The sequence below is a fragment of the Notolepis coatsorum genome (genome assembly GCF_963971535.1).
Source record: "Notolepis coatsorum genome assembly, contig: SCAFFOLD_523, whole genome shotgun sequence".
Lineage (NCBI taxonomy): Eukaryota > Metazoa > Chordata > Actinopteri > Aulopiformes > Paralepididae > Notolepis > Notolepis coatsorum.
Window position 1 is genome coordinate 132,501 of NW_028169851.1, and position 14,838 is coordinate 147,338.

The 14,838-nt window shown below is 42.0% G+C and overlaps 1 protein-coding gene across 1 annotated transcript in view; it reads right to left on the reverse strand.

The window, feature by feature from the left end:
* The window catches only part of LOC311248662 (WW domain-containing transcription regulator protein 1-like), a gene marked incomplete at its 5' end in the record, with an annotated part of 14,669 nt that extends 4,834 nt beyond the window's left edge, over positions 1-9,835 (reverse strand). Inside the window, 3 exons of the mRNA XM_084339510.1 lie at positions 1,467-1,591; positions 8,345-8,433; positions 9,644-9,835. Coding sequence (XP_084195636.1) covers positions 1,467-1,591; positions 8,345-8,433; positions 9,644-9,835 — 406 coding nt within the window. The remainder of the gene's footprint in view (positions 1-1,466; positions 1,592-8,344; positions 8,434-9,643) is intronic.
* Between the last annotated feature and the right edge of the window lie 5,003 nt (positions 9,836-14,838).

Consider the following 14,838-nt stretch of genomic DNA (forward strand, 5'->3'; position numbering starts at 1 on the left):
GCCATTTTAGCCAATGAAGCATTATTTTTCAGCAAGAAATAAAGTGCAATAAACAAAAACGGATACATTCACTGTGTTCTGCCTCGTTTGTTGATGATTTGTTGATGAAACAAAACTAACATCAACACAAGTGACCACCAAGAGCGGATAGTTTAGTCTCAAAAAAGATTGCAGATGTTGTTAGCTACATGCTAACGTGAATGGAATATGCCATTATAACAGTATAGCATTGTGGCTAGCAGCTAACGTTAGCTCACATCAGTTAGCCAGCCAGCACCAAACTGATATCAGGAGCTATCAGTAGCTAGATAACATTAGAGACAACCCCTTGTGTATAGATAAAGGTGAATAGATGACTGGGCCATTTTGTTTAATGCTCGTTAAGATTGAAAGAGGAGCTCTGAGCTAACAGGGTCTGATAGCTAACGTTAGCCAGCTGCTCATGCAATCGTTAATGCTAGCAGAATGAATGGATGTAAACTTTATTTAACATATTGCAGAATGGGTACAATACAATATGGCTCAATACAAACAATTGTTAAGGGAATGCAGACTGTTGTAGCTTGGACTGGGGTCCTTATAACAATAACTTGACAACACATGGTAGCTGCAGCTATAGCTCTGTTGTCACCGGACGTTGGTGAGGGCACGCAGATGTGGGTATCTACTGCGCATGGGCGTTGAGCAACAACGGCTCCGCGCAGATTACACGACACGTTGTCGGCGAGTTTTGGCGAGTATCCAAAACGGAAACACAATTTCAGCGTTTTCAGTAGGGCCAAAACGTTTCCTGCCAAAACGGCATTTATATCCAACAGGGACAGCAAACGTATTCAAAACGTATTCAAAACGAAAACAAAAACAGTCTGTGTAACCATGGCCTAAGCTGAACTGCAGAAATTAGACTTGGTACAGATTTCACATTTAGTCAGTGTTGGTACACTGCAAAACACTGGAAAAGGCCATTTTTACAATAGGGGACCTTTAAAGCTTGAGATTCTCCCCTCTGTTGCAGTTTAAAACCTAGATCTCCAACCTTTGTCAATCAAGTTGTATGTGTTTTAATTGATTGATTGATTTCCGTGTCATGCACACAAAGTGCCCAACCCTCATGGGTTTTATAAGACACCAAAAATACTGTTGCCGCATTCCATTATTCCATTACATTTAATGTATCTAAATACAGATGACATAAATACAGATTACAGCTTGGTCTTAAACAAAGTATTCCGTCTTCTCGCAAGCTCGACAAATTGAATCTCAAGTAGGTCACATTCATCCAGCTCAAGAAAATCTACATAAATGGAGGACATTTTATCAAAAAGTACAAAGCTTTATCTAAATCCTGATATGAATCTAGTCTACGTCTAAATCTTATTTGGTCATAGCGCCGCCGTTGGTCTGGTCTCTGTACCGGTGTGGATATGGTACCTTCTGCAGAACCCTCTAACCATGTCCTGACTCACCTGTTGAGGAACGGGTCTGAGCCACTGGTGGGCATGTTGTTGTTACTCTGACCTCCACCAGCAGGGGGCAGAGCTGAGGCCAGGCTATCTGCCTCCATAGGGAGCTGTCTGCACAGAGCGACCTCCTGGAGCAGAAGGTAAGGAGCATGGGGGGGGGGGGGGGTGAGAAGAAAGAGAGAAAACACATAACTCAAAAACCTGCTGGTCTGGTTCTTCATATTTGACAATTTCCACCGTTTGAGTCACGTGTGACATGTCGGAGTAAAAGAACAAACGATTGATTTTCTACATGTGTTGGAGCCATAATGGACTTAAGTTGATTTGATTCATTTGACCTGTGAAATATGAAATTAAGAACATAAAATATGAATGTATTATATTATTATACTTGCCTTAGTTATGGTTTATGTGTGGAAAGTATGTGTATATTACTTATATTTATATACCTAGGTATATTATGCTTACCTTACCCCGATTGCCTCTTCAGGTAACTATTGATATAAATCTGTGTGATCAGTGAGACGCTACTTACCTGTCGAGGGCCTAAATAATAATCAATGAGATGCTGCTCACCTGGGAGTCCTAGTTAGACGCAAAGCGAAACCGTTTTTGACCACACACTTGACCACGCAAACAAAAATTGTTTTATTGGATTCATCGTTTTTGATTCATGTTGAAACTGTAGATAATGTCTTTGTTAACGTTAAAGCAAATAAATGCAATTTTTTGGGGGAATTTTAACGCTGGATCTCCGCTTATTATTTTCTGGATTGTGGAGGATTTGTGCATCAGGAAACGCCCGCTCTTCACATGGATGGTGGCTATTGTTTTGTTGAGAAGCCACTATAACATATGTGACACATAGAAGCCCCTCTGACCCCAAGCTATTCATTTCATACCATACAGGTAGAAATCTCATTGAGACATCGTCTCATTTACAAGAGCGACCTGATCCACCAAACAAACATAAATACATAAAACAAGTTCCAGACAAATACAAGACAAGTAACACAACTAAAAGTCAAAGAGAGGCTAAAATCTAGATCAATTAAATTAAGAGCGAGAACAAGAACAGGCCCCCATGGATGCCCTTTCTATATTACGTATAAGAAGCTTAAAATCTCCAATGGGAAATAGGTTCGGGAGCCTCAGTTCCTTCTGAACCAAGTTCCACGTAGAACGGGCAGAATAGGAAAAGCTGTTTTTATCGAGTTCTGTGCGGGCCGGGAAAATGGTACAGAGAGAAATGGTACAAAACTACTCTGTTTCCGCACCATGAAGGACGACCGGTGAGAGGGGAACAGACCGAGGAGAGATTTATAGATGAAGCGGTACCAGTGGAGAGTCCCACGCAAGTGTAGAGACGTCCAATTCAGAAGTGAGCAGAGGGTACAATGATGGGTAAGGGGCTTACAACCAGGGAGCGAAATTAACTTTTTGACTCACCGGCCAGTGGCGGGTAGATGGGAAGAATCTACCCGCCAAGCATATTTCTTACCTGCCAAATTTTTTTTGATTAAAAAAAATATATATATATATATATTTTATATAAAAAAAATGTTTTAAATAAAATATATATTATATAATCATACTTGTAGTTGTATTATCTGCGAGACATCGCCACCACGCAATAAGTCAAAATGCTCGCTATCTGCAAACAGCTCCACTGTCTGTGTGTATACTTGAGTAGCCTCCAGCTCCAGCAAGGATTCTCCGGCGATGCAGCTAGACCCTATACTAATACTCTACATTCAGCATGCAAGGATTCTCCGGCGCTGCAGCTGGACCCTATTGGTGTATAATGTTACGGTTCTTTGGTCAAATCACATTCATCAAGCCCTCAGCTAGAATACGCATTGAATCAATGTTATAAGACATTGATATCAGGAGCTATCTGTAGCTACTGCTAGCCCGCTAGATAACGTTAAGACAATTTAGTTTACTGGGACATAAAGATCTAACATGAGCTAGCTAACGTGAGCTAGCTAACGAGGGAACGGAGGTATTATGCACTCGAGTCGACTATTGCTGGAGCATTTGTTGATATCAGCAGCTATCAGTAGCTAGCCAGCTAGATACCGTTAGACAATGCCTCGTCATGTATTAAACTAAAAGTGAATAGTTGACTGGGTCATTGTTTAAACAGTAACGGTAGCTCATGGAGGTCCGATCTAGACTCAGCAGACTGCCTCTGTGTTGATACGAGCAGAAGCCAATAGTATCCCGCTGCAGGGCTGGGCAGATATGACTCGTTGCCACGTATTTTTTCAAAATAAGAGTATCATACGAACTGAATGTTGCTAACTGCCGGAGCCATCGATATTATGACTCTAGCTGCGCTTGGGGCGGAAATAAGACTCGCACAGATTTTCAAAATAAGAGTATCGTTATGAACTACACGTCTACACGCCACACGGCAGGCAGACCTCTCAGTGGCAAGCGCCAAAGGTAAAAACTGAGCGCCCCTGGCGGGCGGCAGGCTTAAATTTCGCCCCCTGCTTACAACCAGTGATGAATCTCAGCGCCCCATGGTAGACGGTGTCTACCAAGTGAAAGCTATTTAAAGCTATTAGGAATGTCTGACTCTTAACCACCAAAAACCTGCACAAACGTATGACGTGTCGTATATCATGGCAGTTAGGGTCCAGACACTCACCTGCACCGTGTGTACACCGTTTACTTTTCTCATATTTAAATATTCTGAGTTAATTATATTGTTTACACTGTTATTACATATTCTGAGTCAATCTTGTTGCCTATATTTATGTCTTTCTACTATTAGACAGGAACTCTACTATTCCAGACAGGAACTCTACTATTACAGACAGGAACTCTACTATTAGACAGGAACTCTACTATTAGACAGGAACTCTACTATTAGACAGGAACTCTACTATTAGACAGGAACTCTACTATTCCAGACAGGAACTCTACTATTCTAGACAGGAACTCTACTATTGGAGAGGAACTCTACTATTACAGACAGGAACTCTACTATTAGACAGGAACTCTACTATTAGACAGGAACTCTACTATTAGACAGGAACTCTACTATTCCAGACAGGAACTCTACAGGAACTCTACTATTAGACAGGAACTCTACTATTCTAGACAGGAACTCTACTATTAGACAGGAACTCTACTATTCTAGACAGGAACTCTACTATTAGACAGGAACTCTACTATTACAGACAGGAACTCTACTATTAGACAGGAACTCTACTATTAGACAGGAACTCTACTATTAGACAGGAACTCTACTATTAGACATGAACTCTACTATTAGACAGGAACTCAGGAACTCTACTATTCTAGACAGGAACTCTACTATTCCAGACAGGAACTCTACTATTCCAGACAGGAACTCTACTATTACATACAGGAACTCTACTATTAGACAGGAACTCTACTATTAGACAGGAACTCTACTATTAGACAGGAACTCTACTATTCCAGACAGGAACTCTACTATTACAGACAGGAACTCTACTATTCCAGACAGGAACTCTACTATTAGACAGGAACTCTACTATTAGATTAGACAGAAACTCTACTATTAGACAGGAACTCTACTATTAGACAGGAACTCTACTATTAGACAGGAACTCTACTATTAGACAGGAACTCCTCTACTATTAGACAGGAACTCTACTATTACAGACAGGAACTCTACTATTAGACAGGAACTCTACTATTCTAGACAGGAACTCTACTATTAGACAGGAACTCTACTATTAGACAGGAACTCCTCTACTATTAGACAGGAACTCCTCTACTATTAGACAGGAACTCTACTATTAGACAGGAACTCTACTATTCTAGACAGGAACTCTACTATTAGACAGGAACTCTACTATTAGACAGGAACTCCTCTACTATTAGACAGGAACTCTACTATTCTAGACAGGAACTCTACTATTAGACAGGAACTCTACTATTAGACAGGAACTCTACTATTCCAGACAGGAACTCTATTATTCCAGACAGGAACTCTACTATTCCAGACAGGAACTCTACTATTAGACAGGAACTCTACTATTAGACAGGAACTCTACTATTCCAGACAGGAAATCTACTATTAGACAGGAACTCTACTATTACAGACAGGAACTCTACTATTACAGACAGGAACTCTACTATTAGACAGGAACTCTACTATTCTAGACAGGAACTCTACTATTACAGACAGGAACTACTATTAGACAGGAACTCTACTATTCCAGACAGGAACTCTACTATTAGACAGGAACCCTACTATTCCAGACAGGAACTACTATTATTCCAGACAGGAACTCGACTCATTGACTTTGCATCCCTTTAACGTTTAGAAAACACTGGTGTAGGTTCATCTGTAGTTGAAATATATATTTACATACATACATATACATACACTAGCTAACTTGTACTTTCATCTGAATATTTATTTTAATCCTGGAGGTGAGCTGAGGCTGAGATATATTATGTTAGTTTAATCTGAATATTTAGGTAGAATCTCTAATGCCGCCAAACGGCGACTTTTGGGTAAATGTTGTACCTTTAAGGAGATAGAGTCCAGCTATATTAAACACTGTAGTTAGGAACAACGGAAACACTAATATACACAAGACGACCTGACCACACACGCACGCACACACACGCCAGACAGAACAGTATTGTTCAGGGTGGCCCGTCTAAGAGCCAAGGAATTCTGGATAAGATAAACACTTCTTAAGATAAAGACCTCTGTGAGGTCACTGTACAGACAAGCTGTGTGTATGTATGTGTGTGTGTGTGTGTGTGTGTGTGTGTGTGTGTGTGTGTGTGTGTGCGCGTGTGTGATCATCTGTGATATGTGTGCATGTTAACCTGTGTGTGCAACTGTACATGTGTATATACACATGCAGTGTGTGCCTATGTGAAAACAATGTGTGTCAGAGAGAGAGAGAGAGAGAGAGAGAGAGAGAGAGAGAGAGAGAGAGAGAGAGAGAGAGAGAGAGAGAGAGAGAGAGAGAGAGAGAGAGAGAGAGAGAGAGAGAGAGAGAGAGAGAGAGAGAGGAGAGAGAGAAGAGAGAAGATGGGAGAGAGAGAGAGAGAGAGAGAGAGAGAGAGAGAGAGAAGAGGGGAGAGAGAGAGAGAAGAGGGGAGAGAGAGAGAGAAGAGAGAGAGAGAGAGAGAAGAGGGGAGAGAGAGAGAAGAGGGGAGAGAGAAGAGGAGAGAGAGAGAGAGAGGGGAGAGAGAGAGAGGAGGGGAGAGAGAGAGAGAGAGAGAGAGAGAGAGAGAGAGAGAGAGAGAGAGAGAGAGAGAGAGAGAAGAGAGAGAGAAGAGGGGAGAGAGAGAGAGAAGAGGGGAGAGAGAGAAGAGGAGAGAGAGAGAAGAGGGGAGAGAGAGAAGAGGAGAGAGAGAGAGAAAGTGTCCCTCCTGTCTTTTTGTATTCAATTCAAAAGGCTTTATTGACATGAAATTTCACAAATGTTGCCAAAGCACAAGTATGACAAACAACAAAACAATATAAGATCAAAGAAATTAAAGTAAATACAGGAGATGGTGCGGTGAGTAAAACATGGTACATGTATATACAGTATATGTGTCCTACTGGTTGTCCCTTTTCTTGTGACATGAATTGACATATTTTGCAGCTAAAACGGCACATTCTTTCTGTTCCCCCAGGAGGAATGGCAATTTCTGCACTTCTGTCATACTTTGGAATTCTGGGAAAATTATTTAAATTTTTGGAAAGAACTCCTCCCTAATATTTCTGTAATTTTCACATTGTGTTAGGAAGTGTAATTCTGTCTCTACGGCTCGCTCATCAAAGACAGCACAGCCTCTCCTCTCTGGGCAGCCAGGTCTGTCTGTGTCTGCCCTTCTCTATCGCCAAACCATGGTCACTCAGTCTGTACATTGTCAAAGTCTTTCTTAGATTCTTATCAGTTACTGTGCTGAGGTAGTCTGCCACAGTATACTGTCTGTTTAGGGCCAAATATGTTTCTAATTTGTGTTGCGATTGTGCGAGTTGATTCCAATAAGTAATGCATTTATCTTTTTCTTTGGTTATAATTTGGTTAGGTCTAATCTTCTGAGGCTGGCTAGGGTTTGTGATGTCAGAGTGTGAGATGTCAGCAAGTTTCATTACGAGTTGACAAAAGGGGCTCCTTTGTAGGTCCAGCTCTTGGCAGGCCAGGCTTTATGATGATAACAGGCGGGGTCACTTTTTTTAATATGGCTCCAGAATTTTATTGATCTTTTATGCATATATTTATGAGTAACGGATATTGTCCTAATTCCGCCCTGCATGCAGAGTTTGGGCTTTTCCTTTGTACCTGGAGAATTGTTTTGCAGAACTCTACATGCAGGATCTCAATTGGATTTTTGTCCCATTTTGCCCAATCCGTTACTAATAAAGGGCCCCATACCTCACTGCCGTACAGTGCAATCGATTCTATAATTGATTAAAATATTTTGAGCCATGTCCTGATTGGAATTTGGATTTTAACTGAACGCTTTTTGCCTTCTCCTTGAGTTCCTTGACAGCTGAACAGAAATGTCCAGTGGAACTGATTTGTAACCCTAGATATGTACAGCCATTTGTTTGTTCTATTTGGGTCCCACCTACTTTGAATTCTGAGTCATTGTTCTGTAACCGGGATCTTTTTTGGAAGGTCATGATTTTGGTTTTCATATTCACTGTCAGTCTGTATTCTGTGTGTGTGTGTGTGTGTGTGTGTGTGTGTGTGTGTGTGTGTGTGTGTGTGTGTGTGTGTGTATGTGTGTGTGTATGTATGTGTCTGTATGTATGTGTGTGTGTGTATGTGTGTATGTGTGTATGTGTGTGTGTGTATGTGTGTATGTATGTGTGTGTGTGTGTGTGTGTGTGTGTATGTGTGTGTGTCAACAGTCACCTGTCTCATCAGTTCCTCCTGTCTCCGTTGTATTCTCTCTCTCTCCATCTGGATTCTCTGAAGTCTGATCTTCCCGCTGACGTTCACACCTGGAGAGGAAACACAATCTGGTCTGAAACTGGTTCAGGACTAGACCACATCAAACTGGTTCGGGTCTAGACCACATCAAACTGGTTCAGGACTAGACCACATCAAACTGGTTCAGGTCTAGACCACATCAAACTGGTTCAGGACTAGACCACATCAAACTGGTTCGGGTCTAGACCACATCAAACTGGTTCAGGACTAGACCACATCAAACTGGTTCAGGTCTAGACCACATCAAACTGGTTCAGGACTAGACCACATCAAACTGGTTCGGGTCTAGACCACATCAAACTGGTTCGGGACTAGACCACATCAAACTGGTTCGGGTCTAGACCACATCAAACTGGTTCAGGTCTAGACCACATCAAACTGGTTCAGGACTATACCACATCAAACTGGTTCGGGTCTAGACCACATCAAACTGGTTCAGGACTAGACCACATCAAACTGGTTCAGGACTATACCACATCAAACTGGTTCGGGTCTAGACCACATCAAACTGGTTCAGGACTATACCACATCAAACTGGTTCAGGTCTAGACCACATCAAACTGGTTCAGGTCTAGACCACATCAAACTGGTTCGGGTCTAGACCACATCAAACTGGTTCGGGTCTAGACCACATCAAACTGGTTCAGGTCTAGACCACATCAGAAATCCACAGTGTAATAAGTTAGTAAAACCACTGAAATCCAACAATTTTATTGCACTGCACTATTGCACAATTTTAGATGACTGTATTGATCTATTTATGACGTGAAATAAATCTCAATTTGGTACCGGGTGGATCGGGCTTAAGGCTTTAAATTCAGAATTCAGAATGTAATAAATGTTTTAAAACCCTGCAGATAGCCTGGTATTATAATGTAATAAATGTTTTAAACCCCTGCAGATAGCCTGTTATTATAATGTAATACACATTTTAAACCCCTGCAGATAGCCTGGTATTATAATGTAATAAATGTTTTAAACCCCTGCAGATAGCCTGTTATTATAATGTAATAAACATTTTAAAACCCCTGCAGATAGCCTGTTATTATAATGTAATACACATTTTAAACCCCTGCAGATAGCCTGTTATTATAATGTAATAAACGTTTTAAAACCCTGCAGATAGCCTGTTATTATAACTTGACCCCTGTGTCTTCCAACATGGAGGAGGCATTCTAAACATTCTGTGAAAAATGTACTTCCTCCAGTGAAGCGACTAACCTTGAACACCTCCAGCTCCACTAACACCAGAAGCCCCGGCTCCCAGGGGAACGGCCAGCGCCATCATCCCCCCGGAGGTGCTGTGTTGCTGGGCCAGGGAGCTGGGCGAGCCCATGGTCTGGTTTGGGGCCTGCAGGTGTTGCTGCTGGTGATGATGATGGTGTTGCTGTTGTTGTTGCTGTTGCTGCATCACTAGAGAGAGCGAGAGAGGAGGAGGAGAGACATGAATACTCTCTTCCAACATGGCTGCCTGCAACCATTGGTACCATTATACACTTCTGTGCAGTGGTAGAGCAGGTAAAACATGATATTACTGTTCTACTGTGACTTGACAAGATCCCCAGGCCATCAGGATGCTCAGTGGACTCAATGTAACACTAACCCATCCATCTACATCAGGGGTCTCAAACTCACGTTTCTCCCCCCACCCACAGTCTGCGAATCAGAGGCAGAGTAGGGCGGGTCTTCACGGAATGCGTGTCGTCTCTTTCAACTGGTCCGAGTCAGAGCGAGAGTCGACAGCGCATCTACAGGTAGTCTAATCTGCAGGTACTGTAGCTGGTAGCCTAGTTTCGCCAGCAGGCAGCTAGTAGAAAAATATGGCATGTTCAAAGATGGCCAGTAAAAGAAAAGTCGACAGTGAAAATCGCTGCAATATGCCAAGAAACGGTAGCTCTTGTGAAGAGTGGCAATTTGAAACGCCACTACGAAACAAAACAGTTATTTTGAGGTGCAGGTATTATATACAGGTAGACAGACAGACAGGCAGGTAGACGGACAGACCGGTAGACAGACAGGCAGGTAGACACAGACAGACAGGGCAGACAGACAGAGGCAGGCAGGCAGACAGACGGGGCAGGTAGAAAGACACAGACGGGGCAGGTAGACAGACAGGCAGGCAGACATGCAGGCAGGTAGACATGCAGGCAGACAGACATGCAGGCAGACAGACAGACAGGCAGGTAGACAGACAGACAGGCAGGTAGACAGATCGACAGACAGAAAGTTAATGATCAGTAACCATTGTTCTCTTGATGGAGGAATGATTACAGTTTGTTGCAGGAACCTTTTAACCATTGATAGCTATACCAATATAGGGCCACGCTACAGGAAGTAGTTATGGGTTTTACTATAAACCACAGTAGGATTCCTGATGGTTATGGTTTTACTATAAACCATGGTAGGATTCCTGATGGTTATGGTTTTACTATAAACCATGGTAGGATTCCTGGTGGTTATGGTTTTACTATAAACCATGGTAGGATTCCTGATGGTTATGGTTTTACTATAAACCACGGTAGGATTCCCAGTGGTTACTGTTACCGTTTCAAATTGTAATCATTACCAACATTGCAATCTGGTTAGAAGTGGTGGAGAGAATAAAAGCTAGCATATGAAAATGGATGGATTATCCAAGTGGGGGTCCGGGGGGGGTGAGCGAGCAGGAGCATACGTTTGTATGGTATTAGATAGCAAGTATTAGGTATATATCTCATAAACTACATTTATAATGATTCAAATGTTGATTTCATTGGATGTTTACTGTTAATGCTTGCGTGTCTAATTTTGTTATGTTTATGTTTATATAAAAAAATTTAAAAAAAAAACACGGTAGGATTCCCAGCGGTTACTGTTACCGTTTCAAATTGTAATCATTACCATAACCATGTATGATTACCGCCCTTTGGAAAAACTTGCGGACACAGGAACCAGGGCCCTCATTTATCAATGCTGCATAAACACAGATATGTGCGTACACCGTGTGTACGATCATTTCTAAGCAAAGTGGGGGATTTATCAATATGAACGTGTGCTTGAGATTGTGCGTACATCTACGCACAGCTCCGACCGTGCGTACATGGCACCACGCGATAGGAAAACTGCAACAGACGGAATAAGCTTTCATGCATTAGTTTCAACACCGATGTGTTCGGTATGACTCATAATTAATTATAGTTCATTGTAAAATAGAGACATGAGTGTAATTATTGTCAAACCCTATAAATAGCATTTGGAACAGGTCTTTCCCAATGAATGCAGCATGGTTTATCTTGCGTTATCAGAAGACTTGTCGCGGGGTGCGCTCCGCAGGGAGCTGTTTTTTTTCTGCTATGATACATGTCATTGCCGGTCGGGTGGCCGGGAGGAACTACTCATTCAGGCCTAATTGTATTTAATTCAATTGTAATGTTATTACTGGGGTTTAATCTGTAATTAAAATACTATTTAAATGCAGGTGATCGGGGTTATCCACTGAAGCTGTTGAGATCAGAGGCTCTGTATAGGATTGTTAGTAACTGTCTAACTGTGCAATATGACTGTTTACACTGGTAACTGTTTACCTGCATGTGATTGTCTCCACCAGTGATGGTCTAGTTGTATATATATATCTGCTCCCACCAGAGGGCGCTCTAGGCGGAGCCACCCAGGTACCCTACCTTATGGCAACTATAAAAGGAAAGGTATCCACCCCTTTCGTTCTCTCCTCCAACGTCTCTCAGAGAGAGAAGAGTTGTACTACTGCTGCTTAGTGAATAAAAGAAGCCACGCCAGTTCAGGCACAAGATAGAAACCATGCCTCTTGACCACATTATTGTCGCCCTAAGTTGAGTTCTGTTAACAGAAGCCATAGTTAATGACTCTGACCAACCCAACAGGAGCGCAATTATAACGGGCTCACGCGCGCAAATATTTAAAATCATACGATTAAATATTGTTTAAAATAAAAAGCTAAATACTATTATTTTGTGTGTCATGTTTCCAAATAAGATTGTTCACAACGAAATGCTTTCTACCTTAAATTTGTTGGTTAGATGACCTCCGTGATCAATCTCGCTCGGTGAAGTTTCTCATAATAGTTCGCTTAGCCACATTCCACAAACAGGCATGTGCTCATGCGGGTGTTTCATTACCATATATCGTTAATTAGGGGCGGTTCTGTATGCAAATGCTTAGAATCGTGCACAAGCATAGACGGTAAGAACAATTGGTATATCAACACAGTGTGCGTACGACCTGTGCACGCACGGTTGATAAATCCCGATTTCCTGTGCGTAGAGACATTCTAAATTCCGTGCGTAGGAACGAAAAGAGAACACTTTCTACTAGGGGTGTAAAGGTACACGTATCAGTACCCAACTGAACAAGTTTCAGTGTGTACCGTACCGTACCGAACGGCTGTGTAGTGTACCGAACGAATACAACGGTATGTTAACCACTAACGACCGCCCACAGGGGCTGTTTTTTTCACAATCTAATATAATTATTAATATTCTTAAATTTTTTTACAAGTCGATTATTCTTTTCAATATAGAATATTCGTTGACAGCCCTACAAGTACAATTAGTTACTGCACACTACATCACCCCTGAGTGGAACATGGAAAGCCAAACTTTCCCCCACTGTACCGAAAACGTACCGAACCTTGACTTCAAAACCGAGGTACGTACCGTACCGTGGTTTTTGTGTACCGTTACACCCCTACTTTCTACGCATTATTGATAAATGAGGGCCCAGGAGTTCCCCTTATCCGGTAATTCGTTTTTTTACACAGAAAAATCTGTTGAAGTTTGACATATTTAAATCTCTACGGTCATAATGTCCTGTAAAGTTATTTCAGAGTAGAACAAGGTAGAGTATAGAGCAGTGTTGTCACGATACTGGAATTTCGACTTCGATACGATACCTTGAAAAGTATCGATACTTCGATACCATAAAAAAAAAAATATATATATATATATATATATATATATATATATTTTTTTTTTTAATTTAATTTTAAACAAATTTAGTTTTTGTTGCTGGTTGATTCTCCTCAGCTTCTCTCTGATACTATAAGAGAAGATAAATATAACACTTTTAAAACCCTTTGTTTATCTTTAGATCAGAGAGAGAGAGAGAGAGAGAGAGAGAGAGAGAGAGAGAGAGAGAGAGAGAGAGAGAGAGAGAGAGAGAGAGAGAGTGGCTGCTGGAGATTTGAGGTCTACTGAGCGCACCTTTCTAGTTATGACCCGAAAACAAGGGTACTTGAGAGAGAGAGAGAGAGGGAGATTTCTCCGGAGCTATGCTCGGAGCATTTATTAACGTTACATTTTCAACAACATTGCTGCTAATTGGACACTTCATGGAGGCGGGGTAACGTTGTGTCGAGTTCATGCGTGTACTAATGTAGGATGGGCTCCGCTCGACCTAACGTTGGAAACGGGGTAGTTGTGTCGAGTTCATGCGTGTACTGGTGTAGTGTGGGTGGGCTCGGCGTTACTCCGTTTCCATGAAGTAATTATAAATGTGGCCAGCTAGCTAGCATAAGCTAACGGAGGAACGACAGCTAATGTTAGCTAATAATAGCTTTGTTTACAAACTGAAGACAGGGCTCCCGGCTGTGAGGGGGAGGAGGCTGCAGCAGCTTGTGTCTGTTGCCGGTCTCTGAGGAGGAGGAGGCGGCGGAAGGGCAAGCGTGCTCTGGCAGCGCGTCTGTCTGTCAACAACTTGCGGGAGCAAGCTAGCTGGTATCGGTACTGCAGAAAGTATCGATACTTCGGGAAATGAGTATCGAAACCATTTTAAATATTCAGTATCGATATGTATCGATATTTCAATATTTTTGACAACACTAGTATAGAGTAGACTGCAGTAGAATAGAAGAGTAGAACGGGGTGCAGTATGGTAGAACAGAGGAGAGGAGAGTAGAACAAAGTAGAGTACATTAGAATGGAATAAAACAGAGTAGAGTAAACACAGTAGAACAGTATAGTACAGGGGTTCCCAAACTTTTCAGGCCGCGACCCCCAAATAACGGTGTCAGAGAGCCGCGACCCCCACTATTATAGGAGGTATAAAAAAAAATGTATAAATGGAAATGTATGGTTGAAACATGCAAACGTTCAAACGTACACACACTAATAAGCATTGGAGGCTTTTAACCAGGGCCGGACTGGGAAATCATTCAGGCCAGGAAATATAGTGCAAAATATAGCCCCAGTCAGGCTTTTTAAGCAGAGGGTCCAAATCAACTGGCGACCCCTCCCCCCTAAATCCAAGCCATTAACGCTTCTGTTTCAACAATATAGCTCTCTCTCTGACTACAGGACTCTTTGTATAAGACATCTAACATTCACCTGAACTAACACACTGACTGCAACCTGCTACAGCTGTGTGCATGTGTGCGTGTGTGTGCATGTGTGCGTGTGTGCATG